Raw genomic sequence first — 19,428 nt, forward strand, 5'->3', positions numbered from 1 at the left:
GAAAAAATAAACCCATGCCCAACAAAAGTTTCACTGACAAAAGCATCTATACTCAACCACTTGTTGTCTCTTCTTGTGCTTCACGCACAAGTTGTTCCCATTAGTCTGATGTATTTTGAAGAAAAATAAATGCCTCATGTTTAAATAGTTGATGTATTTCAGAGAGTAAGTGCTCAGGAAGTATTAAATTAAAAACACTCAGAGAATGAGGAAGACCAGCTACGCTGACATGGATACATATTTTAAAGAATGTTTGTTTCTTTCATAGAAGATAACAAACACGCCAGGTCTGCATATGCGATGATAAGTGTTTGTGTTACTTTTGTTGAATGTAGTCTGTCACTTTCAGCCTATAATGTATTAGTGAGAAATGAGTAACTACTGAACTGTAAATTAAGAAAGAGGTGAAATATGCTTACGTAGAAAAACAGAACAGTAGTGTTCTTGAAATAACATTATGTAAATGGAATATTTTTCATAATGGGCTTGATCCAAAATTCACTGAAATTAATGGAAAGGCTTCTACTGGCTTATAGGGGCTTTGGATCAGACCTTTAGGCACATGCATGAAATTAAACACATGCTTAAGTGCTAAATGAGGTGCTTAATGAGTTTTACTTTGCTTTATGCATGTTGTTTACCATACATGAATAAAAATCCAGTCACAAAAAACATTCTATTCTGTGTTCTGATTGCTTTTCTATTTAAGAACATATACATATAATTGGCATTCACTAAAATATCTATTGCAGTTTGAATATTTAAGGTGAAATCCTGGCTCCATAGAGATCAATGAGAATTTTGCCTTTGACTTCAATGCTGCCAGGATTTCCCCCTACAGTTTAAAAACAGGGCCTGATTATGATTTTACACCATTTTACATTTGCGTAAGTCCACTGACTTCAATGGAAATTACTCCTGATTTATGAATCTCAGTGAGGTTCCTTGTCTTACCTATACATGGCATGCAAAAAATAGATTCATACTATATTAAACTACAAAATGAAACAGGTAATAAAACTGTTCTTTAAATAAAACACTCATATTGTGTTTCATTTTTAAATAATGTGCATATAACTTGCATTTATATATTTAAGATGAGGAAGCTTAATGATTTTGAAACTATGGATGGGCACTGCAAATGAAATGTGTGTTCAGGACAACTATAATAGAACTTAATTATCAGGGATAACATAGACAAAAGTATAGGATAAAAATAACTGTGGATTAAACATGAGAATGTTCTTCTTTCTTCACCCCAGATTTTTCTCCATATGGTCTTGCTGTCATAGCAGTAGAAGTTAAACTTCACTTTCCTGCCTGCTCTTCAACATAATCAAACCATCAAGGCTTGCAGGATACCTTGCAGAATGCATATTTCTCCATATATCTCATTATTATAAAAGACTGTAGACTTTCTTCTGTTATCTGCAGAAACATCTGATGCTGGCCTACAAATGCAACCCTTTTATAACCTCATTTTGGACCTATGGCTGCTCTCCCTCGGAGTTTTGTCATTCACCTTGGATGCAGGATCAGGATTTTAATATTACCTCGCATAGTTCCTAAAATGTTCATGGATTCCAAGGCCAGAAGAGACCATTGTTATCATCTCACCCGACCTCCTGTATAACACAGGTCATGGATCATCCCCTACATAAGCCCTAAAACGTATCCTTTAGAAAAACATCCACTCTTGATTTAAAAGTTGTCAGTGATGGAGAATCCACCATGATCTTGATAAACTGTTCCAGTGGTTAATTACTCTTACCATTAAAAATTTACACTTTATTTCCAGTCTGAATTTGTCTAGCTTCAACTTCCAGCCATTGGATCATGTTATACCTTTCTCTGCTAGATTGAAGTACCCATTATTAAATATTTGTTCCCCATGCAGGTATTTACAAACTGTAATCCCTGTAACCTGAGCCACTTAACCTTCTCTTTGTTAAAATAAACAGATTGAGCTCTTGGAGTCTATCACTATAAGGCATGTTTTCTAATCCGTTAATCATTCTTGTGGCTGTATTCTGAACCTTCTGCAATTTATCAACATGTTCTAAGTTATAAGCATTTATGTACCTACCTCTGGGAGTAGCTATTTTCTTGTCAACCCCTTTTGAGGAATACAAAGATTAAGAAAACCAGGAGACCACCAGACAGGCAAAGAATCAAATGCCACTTGTACATTCACTCTTTGTTATGAAATATTGAACGACCAATATGTAGAAAAATCACTGTATTTTTGTTATTGTTGGAGATTTCATACAACTTAAATTTTACAGATACATAACCTAAAAATATAAGATTTGTTTTTCTGCATTTGTTCTAGTTTTCTTTCTTTTCTAAACATTTTCAAGTAGACAGCCACAACAGAGCTCCTGCTATGTCTGCACAATGTAATCTGGGAAGCTAGAAAAACAGGAGGAAATAACCTTAGTCCTTACACTTGTATTATAAGCATTTTACTAAATAGGTAGTTGTTGATGTACAGTCCAGTAAAAAAGTTAAGAGATTTCATATTTATTTGTGGAGGAGGGGAAAGAGGGGAGTTGTTTAGGGTTTTTTATGAGTATTTTTAAAAATAATTATCCCCATCTGTTTAAAAAGGAGTTAATGGTATTCCCGAATCCCTAGCCTCCAAAAAGTCAGACTCACTGTTTGCATCGTTACATTTATTCTTGACAGAGCATCACTTTAGTATTTTTTCACAATCTTCAACAATTTCCCCTGTCATTTTGAAAACATGATTTTTTGTGAGTCATTGTAATAAATTATTTCATCAAAGTTCTCTGTAAAAAATTAAAGATAGTATTAGTTGCTTAACTAAACTTGCTATAATAATGCAATATTTAATATATTATTACAATTTACATCTTTTTAATACTTTTTTCTGACTGGAACACTTAGCCCTCTTTTCAATGCTAAGAATCATAAGACATTCCATATAGTTAAAACCACTGTTGCCATTTTAGTCCATTTCAAACAAAACCCAGTCCTTAACTTTGATAAAAAAAGAAAAAGAAAGAAAAGAATAAAAGGAAAAAAGAATAAACACACTTAAATATATCTGCTTTTAACATGAACTTTCCGTTTCACACAATTCGGGAATAACAGAAGAGTAGAATAATTTTAATTGCAAATCCTTTAACACAAGAATGTAATTTGTTGCTGCATAGTTCAATATGATTCTTGAAAAGACTAAAAAGCTGGTTTTTAAAAAAAAACTTAAAAACCAAAAAGCAGCTTTGCAAAACTACATAAGGGGTCTCTTTAAGGGGTTAAAAATGGCAATTAAAAAAAATCCTAAATTTAATTTCCACTTGTACTCATGAAAATATTTTAGAATCTTTTCAATATTTTTCCTTTTGTATTTATAATCCTGTGTAAGTTTTTGCATATTGAAACCCTGAATGAAACTTCTTAGATTTCAGGAAAAAAAATGTATCAAATCAAGCTCAAAGCTTTGGCTCAATATAACCTTTGCATAGAGCTGCAGCTAATTATTAGACTCATCACTTGGACAAACCTGTGGAACATTGTATTCTTTCTGTTGTTCACCTGTTTACTTATCTTTTTATCACGCAAGTGCTCAGAATGTGTTTGGGCCTGATCCAGAGCTCCTTGAAATCAATGGGAAAATGTACATTGAATTCAGTGGGCTTTGGACCATGCCATTAATCCTGGCCCTATTGAAGTCAAAAGCAAGAGTCCCATTAACTTCCATGGGACTTGGATTACAGAGGGAGAGGAAAAAATGAAAAGACAAAAAGTTCAAAATCTTTTTTGCAAGCACAGCAGCCATGATGGCTGCAGAAATATACAGTAGAGGAACATTACATCTTAAAATTACTTTATTTTTCAGAGGGCTATTAAGGCTAAAGTATGTTCCAGACCAGGCAGCTGACTCTGTCAGAGACAGAAAAAGAAACGAAAAGACAGGAGAAAGGAAAAAAAAAGTCTACTTTAATTATTTTTAACCACCTTCTTCTCCAAAGTATCATTATTTCAGTATGGACCTGCCCCTGTGGGGTGCTATGTACTCTCAACCCTCAATTAAGTAATGATAGTTAAACGTAGTCAGCACCACACAGGATTGAGCCCTATTTGCAGTATTCCCAATATAATATATAGAGAATACTGTAATTTTGAGATAATGCTATCTAACATGGAACTTGTGACCATATTACATGTGGATAACTCTCTGTTGGAAGAGTTTGGTGTTTGAGGAAAGCAGAAGATTCTTAAGATAGGAACTGTAAGTGAAATTCCCACCCACATGCTGAGGACCTGTACAAAGCCTATGTGCCCCCTAAATCCCATTTAAGACCTGTAGTGAGGTCTTGGGTCTCAAATCAGCAAAACAATTAATATATGTCTAACTTTAAGCATGAGAATCCTAATAACAACTTAAGTGGGGCCTTAAATGAGACTTAAGATGTGCAGAGATCTTGTACCGGTCCTCTGCACAAGGATGAAGTTCACCATGTGTGAATCATAGAGAGGGGGTTAGTTTTGAGAGAGTGAGAGAGACTGGGAACTCAGACTGATGCACAAAACAGCACTTTGAATCCTCTCACTTCTGGTTCTTGATTAACACTCTCTGAGCTGCTGACATTCTACTGAACCGAATGGAATATTAGGCCAAGGTTCAGCAAAAGTCAAGGTTTAAAGTGAAAGACCCAAAAGCATTTGAGAGAAGCTAAGAGGAGAGAGGAGCATGGAATGAGCATCAAAATATTCATTAAGAAAATCCTGCAAACTCACATTTTATTGTCACATTATAAAATAGTTATATGTCCCCAAAATTCTCCTTGGCAATACACATTCCATAGTGTGACTATGAGTCAGAGAGGAAAATGTCATCCTATATGTTATCTTTTTACCCACTGGCTTTTTTTTTTAAACATACAGTATGCCTCTTGGAAACCTTATATTTATATCTATAAATAGATATTTATATATAGATAGATAGATAGATCCATATCTATATATGCATCTATCTGCCTATTGACATACTGTATATTTTTAAAGAAACCCACTTTGCTTGCCAGATGGGTTTTCCAAGGTTGTCCCAGCTCTAGTTTTGCTTTTTATACCATCACACTCCATAGGTTTTTTCACATATACAGACCAGTCTTAATAACTAACAACAATGCTAGAAAATTCAGACGTGTCTAATTCAAGCCTTTGCTCAGGGATTTGTATTTATTTATTTATGTATTCTTGCAAGTAAAAACCCCAAATTGTATTTATTTAGGCTTCATCCCAAGGCTACTAATGTTAACCACCATATCACCATTCCCAAATATCCAACTGATATCCCCCACTCACATTCACTTTCCAAACTTCCAAAATCTCTTGCTGCCTCAGAATTGCTATTTAATTTCCCCTCAGTAACGGAGAAATTTCTGGTAGTCTGTGCTCCATGCAGTGGATTTAGTTTTGAGATGAGATTTCTACCAAATGACTAAAGAAAATGGAACCATTCACAGTATACCATTGATCAATATATAACTAAGCGTTAGCCCAGTAGAGATCAATCCTGACGTCTTTACTTAGTCACACTGCTGGAGTAAAGACTATATGATCAGAAATTTAGACCCAGACTCTGAAATGAGCTCTCAGTGAATAGACCCAGTGTTCACATGGAGTTCCATTGAAGTCAATGGGGCTCCAAGCAGAGTCAGAGTTCCATCTACAGAGAGTTCACTGAAGAGCTGGGGCATTTTTGAGATATACAGTGAAACCTGCAGTGAGGAACACCTCCAGTGAGAACCTCACTTGGCCATTTCAATTTCTCCCTAAGGTTTCTATATAATTTTGTTTGACCTTTAATTAACTACCTCTGCTAGGCAAATTATTTTTGCTTGCGCTTTGGGTAGTCACTTAAGACAGGTTTCTCTGTGTACGTGCACACATGTGTGGAGTCTTCAGTTATAATGATAAGCAGATGTGCCTTCTGCTTCAAATGCAATACTTAGGGCAAGGCCATTCACAATAGATAGATATATAGAAAGAAGGAAGACAATGTCCTTGTCCTTCCACTTTGTAATAACAGAATATAATTATATTGGCTAAGTGTTGAGACCAACATCACATACTCAGTGAAACCTGCCATCTCCACTATTTGGTATACAGCTCTTTGTTCCCCTGTTTTATTAGATGAAAACTACTGTTTGACCACTCATGATCGAACTTCTTGAAAACCCATTTTTGGTGTGTCTTTATTGTTCCACAGATTCATTGACAGTCAATGGCTCTGTTTCATCAATTATGGAGCTAAACCTTTATTCTACATTTGTTTTTGTCATTAAGTTATGGCGTGCAGAAGGAGAGCCTTCACCTGCTATATTTGCAAAAAATGGATGCTGGCTCTTTAATGAAAGAAAAAAGTCAATATAACATATTACCAAATGTAAATGCAATAAGGAATAACATATAGCTCTGGTTATGTTATATGACATTTGGTTGAGCAGTATTAACATATTGCACAAACTCTGGATTATCCCTACAGCAGAAAAGAAGACAATAAAAGACATGGGGAAAATCTGTTCCATATGACTGCAAAATAAATATTATTCTATTCTTTCTTCTTTTTTTTGTCGCTTGCTTGAAGAAATATTTTAGTATTATCTTTTCTTTTTTAAGCCAGTTCTTTATCATGTATGTAATAGGCATACCATACAAGGAGAAATGGAACAAGATGGCAGCTACAGCAGTGGCAAGATGCAAATTTATTCTGGCAAAAAAAGTAAGATGTGCACAATATCAAGCATGCTTAAGTTTGTGCCAGGAAAACTATTATGAAGGAGGAGTGGATGAAATGAAATTTTGCATCATACATGATTACGTGTTGCTTAACTTCATAAAAGAGTCTTTGTCTACTTGTGATTTCCTAGTTGTCACCAGGAGAAGCTTCATATCACACTGCTGGAGTAGAAATACCTTGTTGGAATGGTAACAAATATCACAGCAGTAGTCACCAAAGAACATGGTTGTTTTTTTAAACAAAAGAAATAGAAAAGAAAAAAAAAGACAAAGAATTCACAGACCATTTAACTGCAGGCACTGACTCGTGGTGGGGATACGGGGAGTATTTTATTACGTTTTATACTTAATGATTAAGACTCTGTAATTGCTTCCTACTCCATTTTACCCAACTTTAGTCTGGCTATTTTATGCATGTGATGATGTCGCCACTGTTTTTTCTCAGCTGTCTTTCTCCCCATATTGTATGACATATGTTACTGAGTGTAGCAAAGCAGTGGAGGAGTCATATTTCTCACTGATACCAGTTGAAAACACCTTTAAAGAAAAAAATAAAGGGGAGAGAGGACAGAGAGGGAAGAAATAATATTTCTTAAAGATGATTTGTCACATTAGGTCACCATGAGGAAAAATAGGATTCAGTGAGTAGAAATGGCAACTCTTCTTTATACGCTAGTTTAATCGGGATGAACAGGACTTGCTACTGTACTGGTGCAGTGTAAAAATAGATGAAAGTAAACTATGGTGTGAACAAAAATATGAAGAACATCACAGAGATAGATGTTGAATGGCCTTTGCACAGCAGAGGTAGATAAAGGTTATAACAAACTGTTTACTGACCATATACACTTAATATAATTAAGAGGTCAGTTGAACAAGAGCTCACCTAGTAAGTGCTTTCTCAGTAATGTGACTCATATGCTATCGTACAGTACCGCAGCACTGTCCAGTTATTGCTCCACTACTTTTCAGGAATATTCCCATCCACTTTGTAATCTACATTCTACCATTAGTTAAGGCTTTTTCATTTTCATTTCTACACTTTTTCCCACAGTTTGCATCAGTTCAATGCAATTAACACATGTGCCCCTAGAAAAAAAAAGCACCATGTTTTATTGAATGGAATATATTGTGTAGAGGGAACGGGTTATGGAAACACAAATGAGCTGAAGAATTTTGCACTTTTTGATGCTTTTTTGTATTTGCACAGATCATTTTAGGATCCTCAGTCCCAGTAATAGTAAAACACTATCAAAACAAATACTCTTGCAAAATATTTGAGCTTTTACATCTTAACAAATGCATTTTAAGCAGCTTAAGCAGTAGGGTTTCCTTCTTCCTCCTCCCCCACAGAATTTCACAAACCATAAAATGTGAATTTAAAAAAATTGCATACCTAAGTAGCAGTGATTAAATGCTCTTATAATGGAAATAATTATCAAGGGATATTTCAAAGCTAGAAAGTAGGTAACTAAACTTTATTTGCTAAGAGAACATTATAGTTCTTATAGTTTTCCTTCATTTCCCAGCTACACAGCAAACATCTCTAAAGTGCACTTCCCAAGTGTAGTTAGAGAATAGGAAGGAATGTAAAATGTTTAAAAACAGCCCTTATAAACTTTTCCTTCCATTGATTCTATTGTAAACTCTAAAAAGCCTTTTTATAAAGCAAATACTCATACACTCAGCGGGTAAAATGTCCCTCCAAAAAATAAAAAATAAAAAAAAGCAATGGAAAAGGCAATCAGATTACTCTTCTTTCCCTTGATTACTGATAGCCTGGTATGTTCTTTGCTGTTTTATTGCATACTTATGAAAATGGTTGACCTATTTATTAAAAAAACCTTCTTCAGCTGTGCTAATACATCATGATGCATCCTTAATAACTCAAATAACTTTCAACAACATGTAGCTGTTAGAAAAACAATGGATTCAACACTGAACACATCATTTGTACTGTCGGTGCTTAAATGCTTCTACTGTAGCTTTGTCAGAACAAAAAGGCTTCTTTTTTTCTGAATCTCTTTGCTCCCAGACATTATGAATCTTTGCTGGTTATGTGACTGCAGTGGAACTGAAAACGTAATTCACAATGAATGCCAATCTTTTACCTCCAATAGGAAGGCCTCCCAACTATTCAACTTGCTGAGCTTAACTGGTTTCCCATACTGTATCTAAAAAGGCTGCTCCTGTTCAACTGACCAGCAAGAAAGGACTGGGCTTCTTTAAAATGGGAATTGGAGCAACAGTTTGTTATAGATTTCTATACATAAAAATTTGTTAACTGTCCGATCCCACCTTGTAAGGAGAGCACTTGTTTGTTCAGCTAAAAGGAACCCCTCATGCTCTGGTTGGGTTTGCTCAGTCAGCTGGTTTGTGCAACAGTGGCAGAGGTACACCAGAATCATGTGTACCCATTCATTGTGATTACACAGACAGAAGCAAGTGGATGTTGTCTGCTTAAGGGAGATGGGGGAAGGGGAAGGAAGAGAATGATTTCCACAGGTAAAAAGGACAGTTAGGTTGGTGGTGGGGTGTGTGTGTTTTTTTGTATTTTTTTGTGGGTTTTGTTGTTTTTTTTTAAATTTGTTTTTGTTGTTTTTTTGTTTTTTGTTATGCCATGGAATCATAGCAGTCATTCCTCTAATAGAAACTGACAGGACATAAAAGACAGAACTATCAGATGAACATACACAATGAATAGAAATATATCGACAGTGAAAAGACTTAGTTTAGCTTTGAGAAACGGTCCCAAAAATAAAATCCTGTATTAACAAGTGCAAAAAACAAACAAAAAAAGAAACTCCAAACATTAAAACACAGTGTATAAAATGGTGTGAGAAATTTAAGTCACCATACAGCCTTTTAGTCAATAAAAAGCTGTGTTCATGTGTCCTTGTTTGGATTGTTGCCCATCCTTTTAATTTTACCCAGAAGGCCTTTCAAGAAGTGATTTGAGGGTAAAAGCACCCAGTCTCTGTTATATTTGACTGTAGTACACATGGGCCTGTTGTGTGTCTATCATTTGACATGTATCCTTTCTTTTATTCATCATTAGTTGAATTATCTTCCAAAGTTGTTATGCCTCCAAAGCCCAGTCCTGTTGAGTTCTGTGCTGCTGAGACTGTAAGTACTGTATGTAAGAGAATTAACACAAGAACACACAGTTTAAGTCTGCTGTTACACAGTCTTGATGCTGATGAAACTGTGAGCGATGTCCTGTGACACATTGATGAGTCACTTGTTTTTATAGTCCCTTTGGATTGATTATCTGGTAATAGTCCCCATCTGACATCACAGCATTCTGGTTCTGCATTGGTTGGATAATTTTCATAGAGCCCTGTAGGATAAACACAACAGAAAATTAATTTCATTAACAAACTGAATGGCAGAAGTTGGTAGTTCTCAGAAATGAGGGAGCTCCCAAACTTTGGACTCCCTTTCCACAAAATATTAATTCTATAAACCATTTTAAAGGTCTTATTGAATAATGAACATCTCTTAATAATATCACTGTCAGTGAAAAGGTAAACATTAAAGGCCAAATCTTCAGCTGGTGTAAACTGGTGCATAACACTTCACCACAAAACTTTCTAAACCCATCATCTTGCAATTGTTGCCCATCCACTTTCAGATCCTACCCCAATAAGTTCCTCTGATTCAGTTCTTTTCTCTACACCCCAGAAGTGGAAACAAAAAAAAGATATAGTCATTGCATCTCCTGAAATTTCTTGGTAGATAACTAGGCCATCAGGCAATATTCTAACTCCCTTTGCTATGAACTGGTTTGGATTAATCAATTTGACATAATTTGTGTATTTTGGAATAGTTATTTCTATATTTCTGACAGTTATTGATGGTTATAACCAGGGCTGGCTCTAGCCATTTCGCTGCCCCAAGCACGGCGGCACGCCGTGGGGGACGCTCTGCCGCTCGCTGGTCCCGCGGCTCCAGTGGACCTCCCGCAGGTGTCCCTGCGGAGGGTCCGCTGATCCCGTGGCTCCGGTGGACCTCTCGCAGGCATGCCTGCGGAGGGTCCGCTGGTCCTGTGGCTCCGGTGGAGCTTCTGCAGGCACGCCTGTGGGAGGTCCACCGGAGCCGCCTGCCGCCCTCCCAGCAACCAGCAGAGCGCCCCCTGTGGCATGCCGCCCCAAGCACGCGCTTGGCGCACTGGAGCCTGGAGCCAACCCTGGTTATAACTCATGATACTGTCTGTATTATTATAGATTAGATCAGAAATGTCATAGTGTGCTATTTACTTTCCACAAATCTGCTTTACAGAAGAGTCAAGAGAACACAGTTCAGAGTTGACATTATAAGTCCAAGAATGTCTTATTAATAATCAGAGATCTTTTCTTGATTTAAAGTCATGTTGTAATAAAACATTTCTTTCAGCATTATATCAGCAATTCACACACATGACAGCCTTAGGTATTGCTAGAAAGTAACTTACCGGTAATGAATTATTAGGATCAGGGCCTTTTGAAAGGCCAAGCAACTGTTATTGTTTATAGATGAACTATTGTCTAGAAAAATGTTTTGTCTAAAAAAGACTGCCAATTACGCAATGTCCTTCGGGAACTAGCAGATAAACGTGTAGGCGTATCTTAATGTGCTCAGGCCCAAACTTTATACTGTTGGCATTTTATTAACTCCTCATATAGAGGAAATTAGCACAGCATAACGTAAGATAAAACCTAGCCCTTTCATCCAATATTTCTATGGTACAGATTTGCTACTAAACAGAAGTTTACTCAATGTACTGGTAAATATAAGTTAAATCTGAGATGGCATATTTTATATTCACATCCAAGTAAATTGTGCTATAGAGTGTTTTGTTAAAAAGCATGTCCAATTTTTTTTTTCATTCATCTATGTTTTTTAAAGTTTCTTTGAACTCTCTTTGAAAGCTAGAATAGGCTCTTGGCTTTCCTATAGTGCTCACACTCAGGATTTGCTCCACAAGTGCTCACCAATCCACTTCCATAGTTGCCTAAAATGTGTAGTTAGGTGTTTACCTTTGGTTACCCAGAGTTGAAAATTTTGCATTCTTACCTTTATCAGCACCACTCATATTTAATGTTTTTTTAAGATACTCTGCTGTGCTTTGGGAACACATCAGCATTTTTTCTTGCATATATGATGAAACAGTCTCATTTTTAACTTTAGGTATTCTGAGAATCATTCTATAGCATACACATGTTAATATTTATAAAAAAATCCTTGGTAACTGTACTTCTATAAAGGAAATACCTTAAAATGGAGGAAATTATGCAAACAGCTCTGTACCTGCAGTAGCTCAAACTATTAGCTGTAATTGAAGAGACACAGAATATTGTTAGTGCTTTGATCCCACTGCTGCTTGTTTACCGTTCCAACTATATTTCCTGACTTGTTTTTAGGACAGACTTCCTTTGAAACCAAAGGCCATTTATACAAGTTAGCCATCAAAAGGCATTTAAATATTGTACTTCATGAACACTGTAAGTACATTGGTAGAAGCAACTCCATAAGTAGCACTGAGGTTTTTTTCCCTAATAATTAAAATTCTTCTCTTCCTCAATTCAGCAATTTAATGTAGTCTTTGCATGTACAATGACATATTTAATAATTTATTAATTCCAGAATTACTTCTAAATTGAATGACAAATAACATTTCCATACTATTTAGATAATCTAGCCACCAATTTGCCTAGTGAAAACAATGAAACATCACTTGAGATATTTTGACCCTATGTATCACTTTTGTCTTTGTGTAGCTAAATTACCATAGCCATAGTCTCTACAAATTCCCAAGTTTATACATATTTGAATCACCATGACACCTGTCAGACTGGCCATATTTGAAATTGTAAAACTGAACAGAAAAAGGATATTTCCCTAATTCATCACTGCATTGCATATCTGCACCAAGAGAATCCAATATGTGCTTCCATTTATTGACACAACCTCCCAGGCTGCAAAGCTTTCCCTACCCCGCTCCCCCCCCGTAACTTACACATATCGTTCCTTACCCCATCCCTCACCCTCAGTTTGAGGAACCTGCTAAAGTTCATTAATTTTCAACATAAAACTGGCCTCTCCACACCTGCAATTCCTGAAAAGGTACATCCGAAAGCAAACTCTTAGTTATAACCACATAATTTCCCACAAACAAATGACACATGACAGACTTCAGCATTGCACATATATCAGTAGGGAATATAACTTACTATAGGTGAGGTCAGCATTAAGGATGGACATTTTAATGTGATTAGGTTAATGGAGATTTTAGTGTGATTAAATTAAATGTGTTCAGTTTTATCTGAGTCAAGTAAAAAAGGAATTATAAGCTACTACATTTTACACAGAAAGAGCTACTGAGGGACAAACAACAAGAGGCATAAATGTGTTCACATACAGAATTTGAAGTCATTTGCGACAACGTTCCCTCAATTCCTTTTAGTAGGAGTTGCGGGTGCACATCATCTCTCGTGATTTAGTCCTCACAATTTTACTTGTAAATATTTTCGAAAGCCAAAGGTTTTGAAAATGAGTTTTTTTCAATAAAGCTTTTTCTCTCTAATCATAAACTATGTTTTCTTCAGGATTTCTAATCCAATCTGAGGGACAGACAAAACCTGCTCTGCCTAAAGACGGTACACCCAAAAATAAGAGGTAACTGCAGGACCAGATGGAGTAAGCCAGGAATGTTGCTTGATCCATTTTGCTGTGAAGCACAGAGCAAATAATGGCTCCAGGAGTGAAACACTCAAAGGTGACATCACTGCATCATACAATGCCAGCACTTGGAGTAACATTTCCCCTTTCAGAGCAATTAATTCTGGGAAATACAGGTAGGTAAAGTAGAGAACTAGACATTCCTCTTCCTTTACAATGCACTTGGACATCTTTCTAGAGAAAGGCCTGAACTAAAGCACTAAAACTTTTGATCTAAACTTTGTGGCCTTTGGCCCTAATTCCATGTCCTGAGCAAACAAACTAATTATTCTAGGAAAATGAGATGTTTATTGCCTGTAGCTTTATTAAGCACATATAAGGACAGATTCTGCTATATTTATGCCACTGAACATCTACTGGTGCAAGTATTCTGACTGCAGGGGGACTACTCACAGAAATGCTCACTGCTGTGAGAAAGGGTTACACAATTGGAGTTCCTAGTGAAAAAGTAACAGATTCAAGAATTTATGGAAAGGATTCAGGAAAACATTAAAAACCAGCATCTAATACACTACAGCAACAAAGAAACAGTTGGACTTCGAGAGTCCCCTGCCACACTGCAACTAAATAAATTTCCACCATATAGTGTCATTGTGGGATGACATATGAATTGATATTTAAATTAAGCTTCTGTGGATAATATTTGTACTATCAAGAGTGTCCACTGGCCCAAATGGACAGAAATGAATCATCTGCAATTTGTGGCTCAGATAACCAGTCATAATGGGTAGAATTAGATATCTAGAATATACGCCTGTATCTTATTGCCTGCTGATGGCTATATTAGCATTTTCTTAAAATGGAAGGAGAGAGAATGGAAAAGATTTAAGTACTTGCTTAAATTTGGTCTGGAAGTCAGCTTTCCTTGATCTTATCCAGATGGTCTTCTACATTTCCGGATTGCTGTGTCTGAGATATACATTAATGCTTCTGTCTGGATATACATTTTATAATATGAACTATACAAAATGTAATAAAATGACATGTAAACCAAATCTTTTTTTTTAAAACAAACGAATTAGTCTTCCTTCAGACAGATTATTTTTAGACCAATGAAGAAGTTGTTTTCCTCTTCTAAAAACTAATTTGCCTTTCAAGATTCCATTCAAACTACAAGCTTGAAGTTTTGTTTGTTTGTTTTTTAATTTCCCAATGCATGGTAGAGTCTGGCAGGCTGTTTCAAGCAGTTGTCCCTGGGGCATTTTTTCTGTGTATATGCGTGTGCTGGGAGAAGGGAATGAACACACTGTTATTCTATGTAATATTTACACTATTTTTATACAAAAACACATAGGGCCAGATTTTTGAGGGTGTAAATCAGTGTGGCACCACTGCAGCCAATGGAGCTTCAGTGATTCATAACAGCTAAAGGCCTGTCCCCAAAAGCTAAGTAATAAACTAATTTTTCACTTCCTTTTTTTGGTGTGCCTTGTGCTGAGCAAAGAGGAGAAGGAATACATAGCCTGCTTCTAACCCAAATCAGGCTAGAACACAATTGTTAGTGAAAGGTATTTAGCATTGTTGGGTGTATTATAGAAAGGGTAAATGTGATACACATTTAAACAACTAATTATATAACAACTTACATATTATAATATTGCTTTGTGGTTTCTGGAAATCACAGAAGCCCACACCCTAACTTACTATGATTTGAGAAAAGTGAGTTTACAACCAGAAATGATATTCTTAAGAAAGGGAAAATGCCAGATCGATGGTGTAAAAGCTTTATGATACCTATTTTTTAACAAAGGAAATATTACTCTGTGTGCTAATAATTGTCCAGTTAAGCTGACATCACATGCTATGAAAGTACTGGAGAAGATTACTGAAAAGTATCTGTGCTGAATGGTTGAAATTTGGAAGTGTCAGTATGGATTCATGACAAGACAAAGCATGAATGATGACATGTTTGCATTATGAATGCTCATGGATAAGTTTAGAGAAAGGAGATGGCAACTGGGCATAGTCTTTGAGGACCTAGAGAAGGTGTATGGTCGTGTACCAAGAGAACTAGTTTGATGGAGTTTGTGACTGAGAGATGTGCCAGAAGACTATGTCCATCTTATCCAGGGTATATATGATGAAATGACTACTTTTGTCAAAACTACATGGGGCTACAGTACAGAATTTTCAGTACATGTTGCATTAGGGGGTCAGAATTCAGTCCCTTTTAATTTGCAGTTGTTTGGTGTGATAAGTGAAAATATATGAAAGGAGCTGCCTCGGAACATGCTGTTTGCAGATGACTTAGTAATATGCGCAGAAGATTGTGAGACCCTGCAAGCCAGCTTTGAACAATGGCAACACAGTTTTGAGTGGGCTGGATTTAGAGTGAACATTGGTAAGTCTGAGGCTATGATAACTGAGGGAGGAGGACTCACCATTACAATCTATATACCACACAGACTATGCTGACAGATTGTGCCACACACTCTCAAAGAAACTGTGGAACCACCTCATCAACATCCTATACAGCAAACAGGGAAAGATTAAGAAGGAACTCTCAAAACTGGATACTCTCATAAAAAACCAACCTTCCACATAAACTTCCTCGTAGCTGGACTTTACAAAAACTAGACAACCCATTTACAACACACACTTTGTTTCTCTACAAAGGAAAAAACTACTACATGCCACAAGGGGCCACAACAGTGCTTCCCTTAACCCACCCAGCAATATTGTTAATTTTTCCAGCTATTCTCTTAGCCCAGAAGAAGAGTCTCTCCTATCTCGGGGCCTCTCCTTCTGCCCCTCCACCCCCACGAACATGATACAGTTCTGCAGTGACCTAGAATCCTATTTTCGATGTCTCCGACTCAAGGAATATTTCCAACACACCTCTGAACAACATACTAACACACAGAGACCTTCCTACCAACACTACAAAAAGAAGGTTTCTGATAGACTCCTCATGAAGGTTGAAAAAACAGACTGGACTTCAACATAGAGTACTTCCACCAACGTGCACAGGCTGAAATTGTGGAAAAGCAGCATCACTTGCCCCATAACCTCAGCCATGCAGAACACAGTGCCTTTCACAGCCTCAGAAACAACTCTAACATCATAATAAAAAAGGCTGACAAAGGAGGTGCTGTCGTCATCATGAATAGGTCGGAATATGAACAAGAGGCTGCTAGGCAGCTCTCTAGCATCACATTCTACAAACCATTACCCTCTGATCCCACTGAGAGTTACCAAAAGAAACCACACCATCTGCTCAAGAAACTCCTGAAAAAGCACAAAAGCAAATCCACACAGACACACCCCTAGAACCCTGAGCAGGGGTATTCTATCTGCTACCCAAGATCCATAAACCTGCAAATCCTGGAAGTCCCATCATCTCAGGCATTAGCACCGTAACAGCAGGATTATCTGGCTATGTAGACTCCCTCCTCAGGCCCTTTGTTACCAGCACTCCCAGCTGTCTCTGAGACACCACTGACTTTCTGAGGAAATTATAATCCATTGGTGATCTTCCTAAAAACACCATCCTAGCCACTATGGATGTAGAAGCTCTCTACACCAACATTCCACACAAAGATGGACTACATGAGGAACAGCATCCCTGATAATGTCATGGCAAACCTGGTGGCTGAACTTTGTGACTTTGTCCTCACCCACAACTATTTCACATTTGGGGACAACATATATCTTCGAATCAGCGGCACTGCTATGGGTACCCGCATGGCCCCACAGTATGCTAACACTTTTATGACTGACTTAGAACAACGCTTTCTCAGCTCTCGTCCCCAAATGCCCCTGCTCTACTTGCACTACATTGATGACATCTTCATTATCTGGACCCCTGGAAAACAAGCCCTTGAGAAATTCCATGATTTCAACAATTTCCACCCCATCATCAACATCAGCCTGGACTAGTCCACACAAGAGATCCACTTCCTAGACACTACAGTGCTAATAAGCGACGGTCACATAAATACCACCCTATACTGGAAACCTACTGACTGCTTTACTTACCTACATGCCTCTAGCTTTCATCCAGACCACACCACTCGATCTATTGTCTACAGCCAAGCTCTACGATACAATCACATTTGTTCCAATCCCTCAGACAGAGACACAGATCAGACGTCAAGAATTATAACATTCAAAAACCAGTCGGAGAACACTTCAATCTCCCTGGTCACTTGATTACAAACCTAAAAGTCACAATATTACAACAAAAAAACTTCAGAAACAGACTCCAACGAGAGATTGCTGAATTGGAATTAATTTGCATTAAATTAGGTTTGAATAAAGACTGGGAGCTGATGGATCATTACACAAAGTAAAACTATTTCCCCATGTTTATTCCCTCCCTCCTGCAAACTGTTCCTCACACCTTCTTGTCAACTGCTGCAAATGGACCATTTTGATTACCACGACAAAAAGTTTTTCCTTCCTGCTGGTAATAGCTCACTTTAACTGATCCCTCTTGTTAGTGTATATGGTAACACCCATTGTTTCAAGTTCTCTGTGTATATATATATCTTTCTACTGTATTTTCCACTACATGGATCCGATGGAGTAGGCTGTAGCCCACGAAAGCTTATGCTCAGATAAATTTGTTAGTCTCTAAGGTGCCACAAGTTCTCCTGTTCTTTTCACCATTAAGGATATCACAGGTAGAGAATTTAAAAGAGTGAAATAATTAAAATACCTAGGATCAATGGTTGCTGATGATGGTGCCCTCCTGGCATCATACTAAAGCTGTTTGGTGCAAATGGTGCAAGCTGAGCCCAATTCTCTGTGATAAAAAAGATGCCAGTAAAGGTAAAAGGTAGAATGTATGTATAAAGCTGCAATTTGACCCATCTTACTGTATGGAACAGAGACTTGACCAGCCACAAGAAAGGAAAGCAGTGTGCTATTCGCTATGGCAGTGAAGATGTTGAGATGGTCAAATGGTTGGACACTCCATGATGGGAAATTACATGAGGTTGTAAAGGGCCTAATTTGGGCTGCTTCAGTTGAAGACAAGTTGAGAGAGGCTAGACTACGTGGGTATAGGCCTAGCTATTGGAGACTGGAGAGCTATGTTGGTAAGATGGCTTTTGCAATTACTATGGATGGAAGACAACCAGAGGGGAGGCCAAAGACTCGATACATAGACCAGATATCAGCAGACCTTAGAGCAGTGATGGGCAACCTGCAGCCCATCAGGGTAATCCACTGGCAGGCCGTGAGACAGTATTTACATTGACTGTCCACAGGTTTTCCATTCCCGGCCAATGGGAGCTGTGGGAAGCAGCACCCACCCTGCCCCGCTTTCGGCAGCTCCAATTGGCTGGGAACAGCGAATTGCAGCCATTGGAAGCTGCAGTGGCCGTGCCTACAGATGGTTAATGTAAACACTGTCTCACGGCCTGCCAGCGGATTACCCTAACGGGACGCAGGTTGGCCACCTTAGAGAGACCAATTTGCACGACAGCCAGGTATACAATCATGAGTTTTAGAAGAATGCTATAAAATCACTGACCCTGAATAGGGAAGTGGCAAGAAAGAAGAAGACTGGGAGATGAAGGCAGGGGACAAACAGTAAATTTAGTGTAACATATTTCTGGGGTAGGAATTTGGACCAAGTATGTCATTTCTCCTGGTATGTACCAAGAGCATCATAAATCAGATTGAACTCATATTTATCGTTTCATGTATTCTCCCCCAAAAGTTGTTAATTTTGCTTTGTCCCAAATATGTGGTGGTGCTAACCTAAGTGAGAGCAACATTTTCTTAGTAAAGCACAGTTAGATTGCTATTCATATGAAATTGAAATAAGGGAGTGTACATTCAAATATACATGCACACAAACCCTGGCTAAAACTTTCCAGTGAAATTCTCTACAATTGGATGAGGCTGCCTATGATGGGGTGCACTCAGGATGGGGAAGGGTTAACTCCCCACTGTGGGCTGAGTATGCCACACCCCTATGTCTCTTCT

General features: G+C 37.6%; 1 protein-coding gene across 1 annotated transcript in view; it reads right to left on the reverse strand.

Annotated features, from left to right (window-relative positions):
* Positions 1-5,718: 5,718 nt before the first annotated feature.
* The window catches only part of FAM155A (family with sequence similarity 155 member A), an 843,899-nt gene continuing 830,189 nt past the window's right edge, over positions 5,719-19,428 (reverse strand). The window contains exon 3 of the mRNA XM_030568324.1: positions 5,719-10,111. Within this exon, the coding sequence (XP_030424184.1) occupies positions 9,816-10,111 (296 nt within the window). The 3' untranslated portion in view covers positions 5,719-9,815. The remainder of the gene's footprint in view (positions 10,112-19,428) is intronic.

The sequence above is a fragment of the Gopherus evgoodei genome, chromosome 1 (assembly GCF_007399415.2).
Source record: "Gopherus evgoodei ecotype Sinaloan lineage chromosome 1, rGopEvg1_v1.p, whole genome shotgun sequence".
In the NCBI taxonomy this organism is placed as follows: Eukaryota; Metazoa; Chordata; order Testudines; family Testudinidae; genus Gopherus; species Gopherus evgoodei.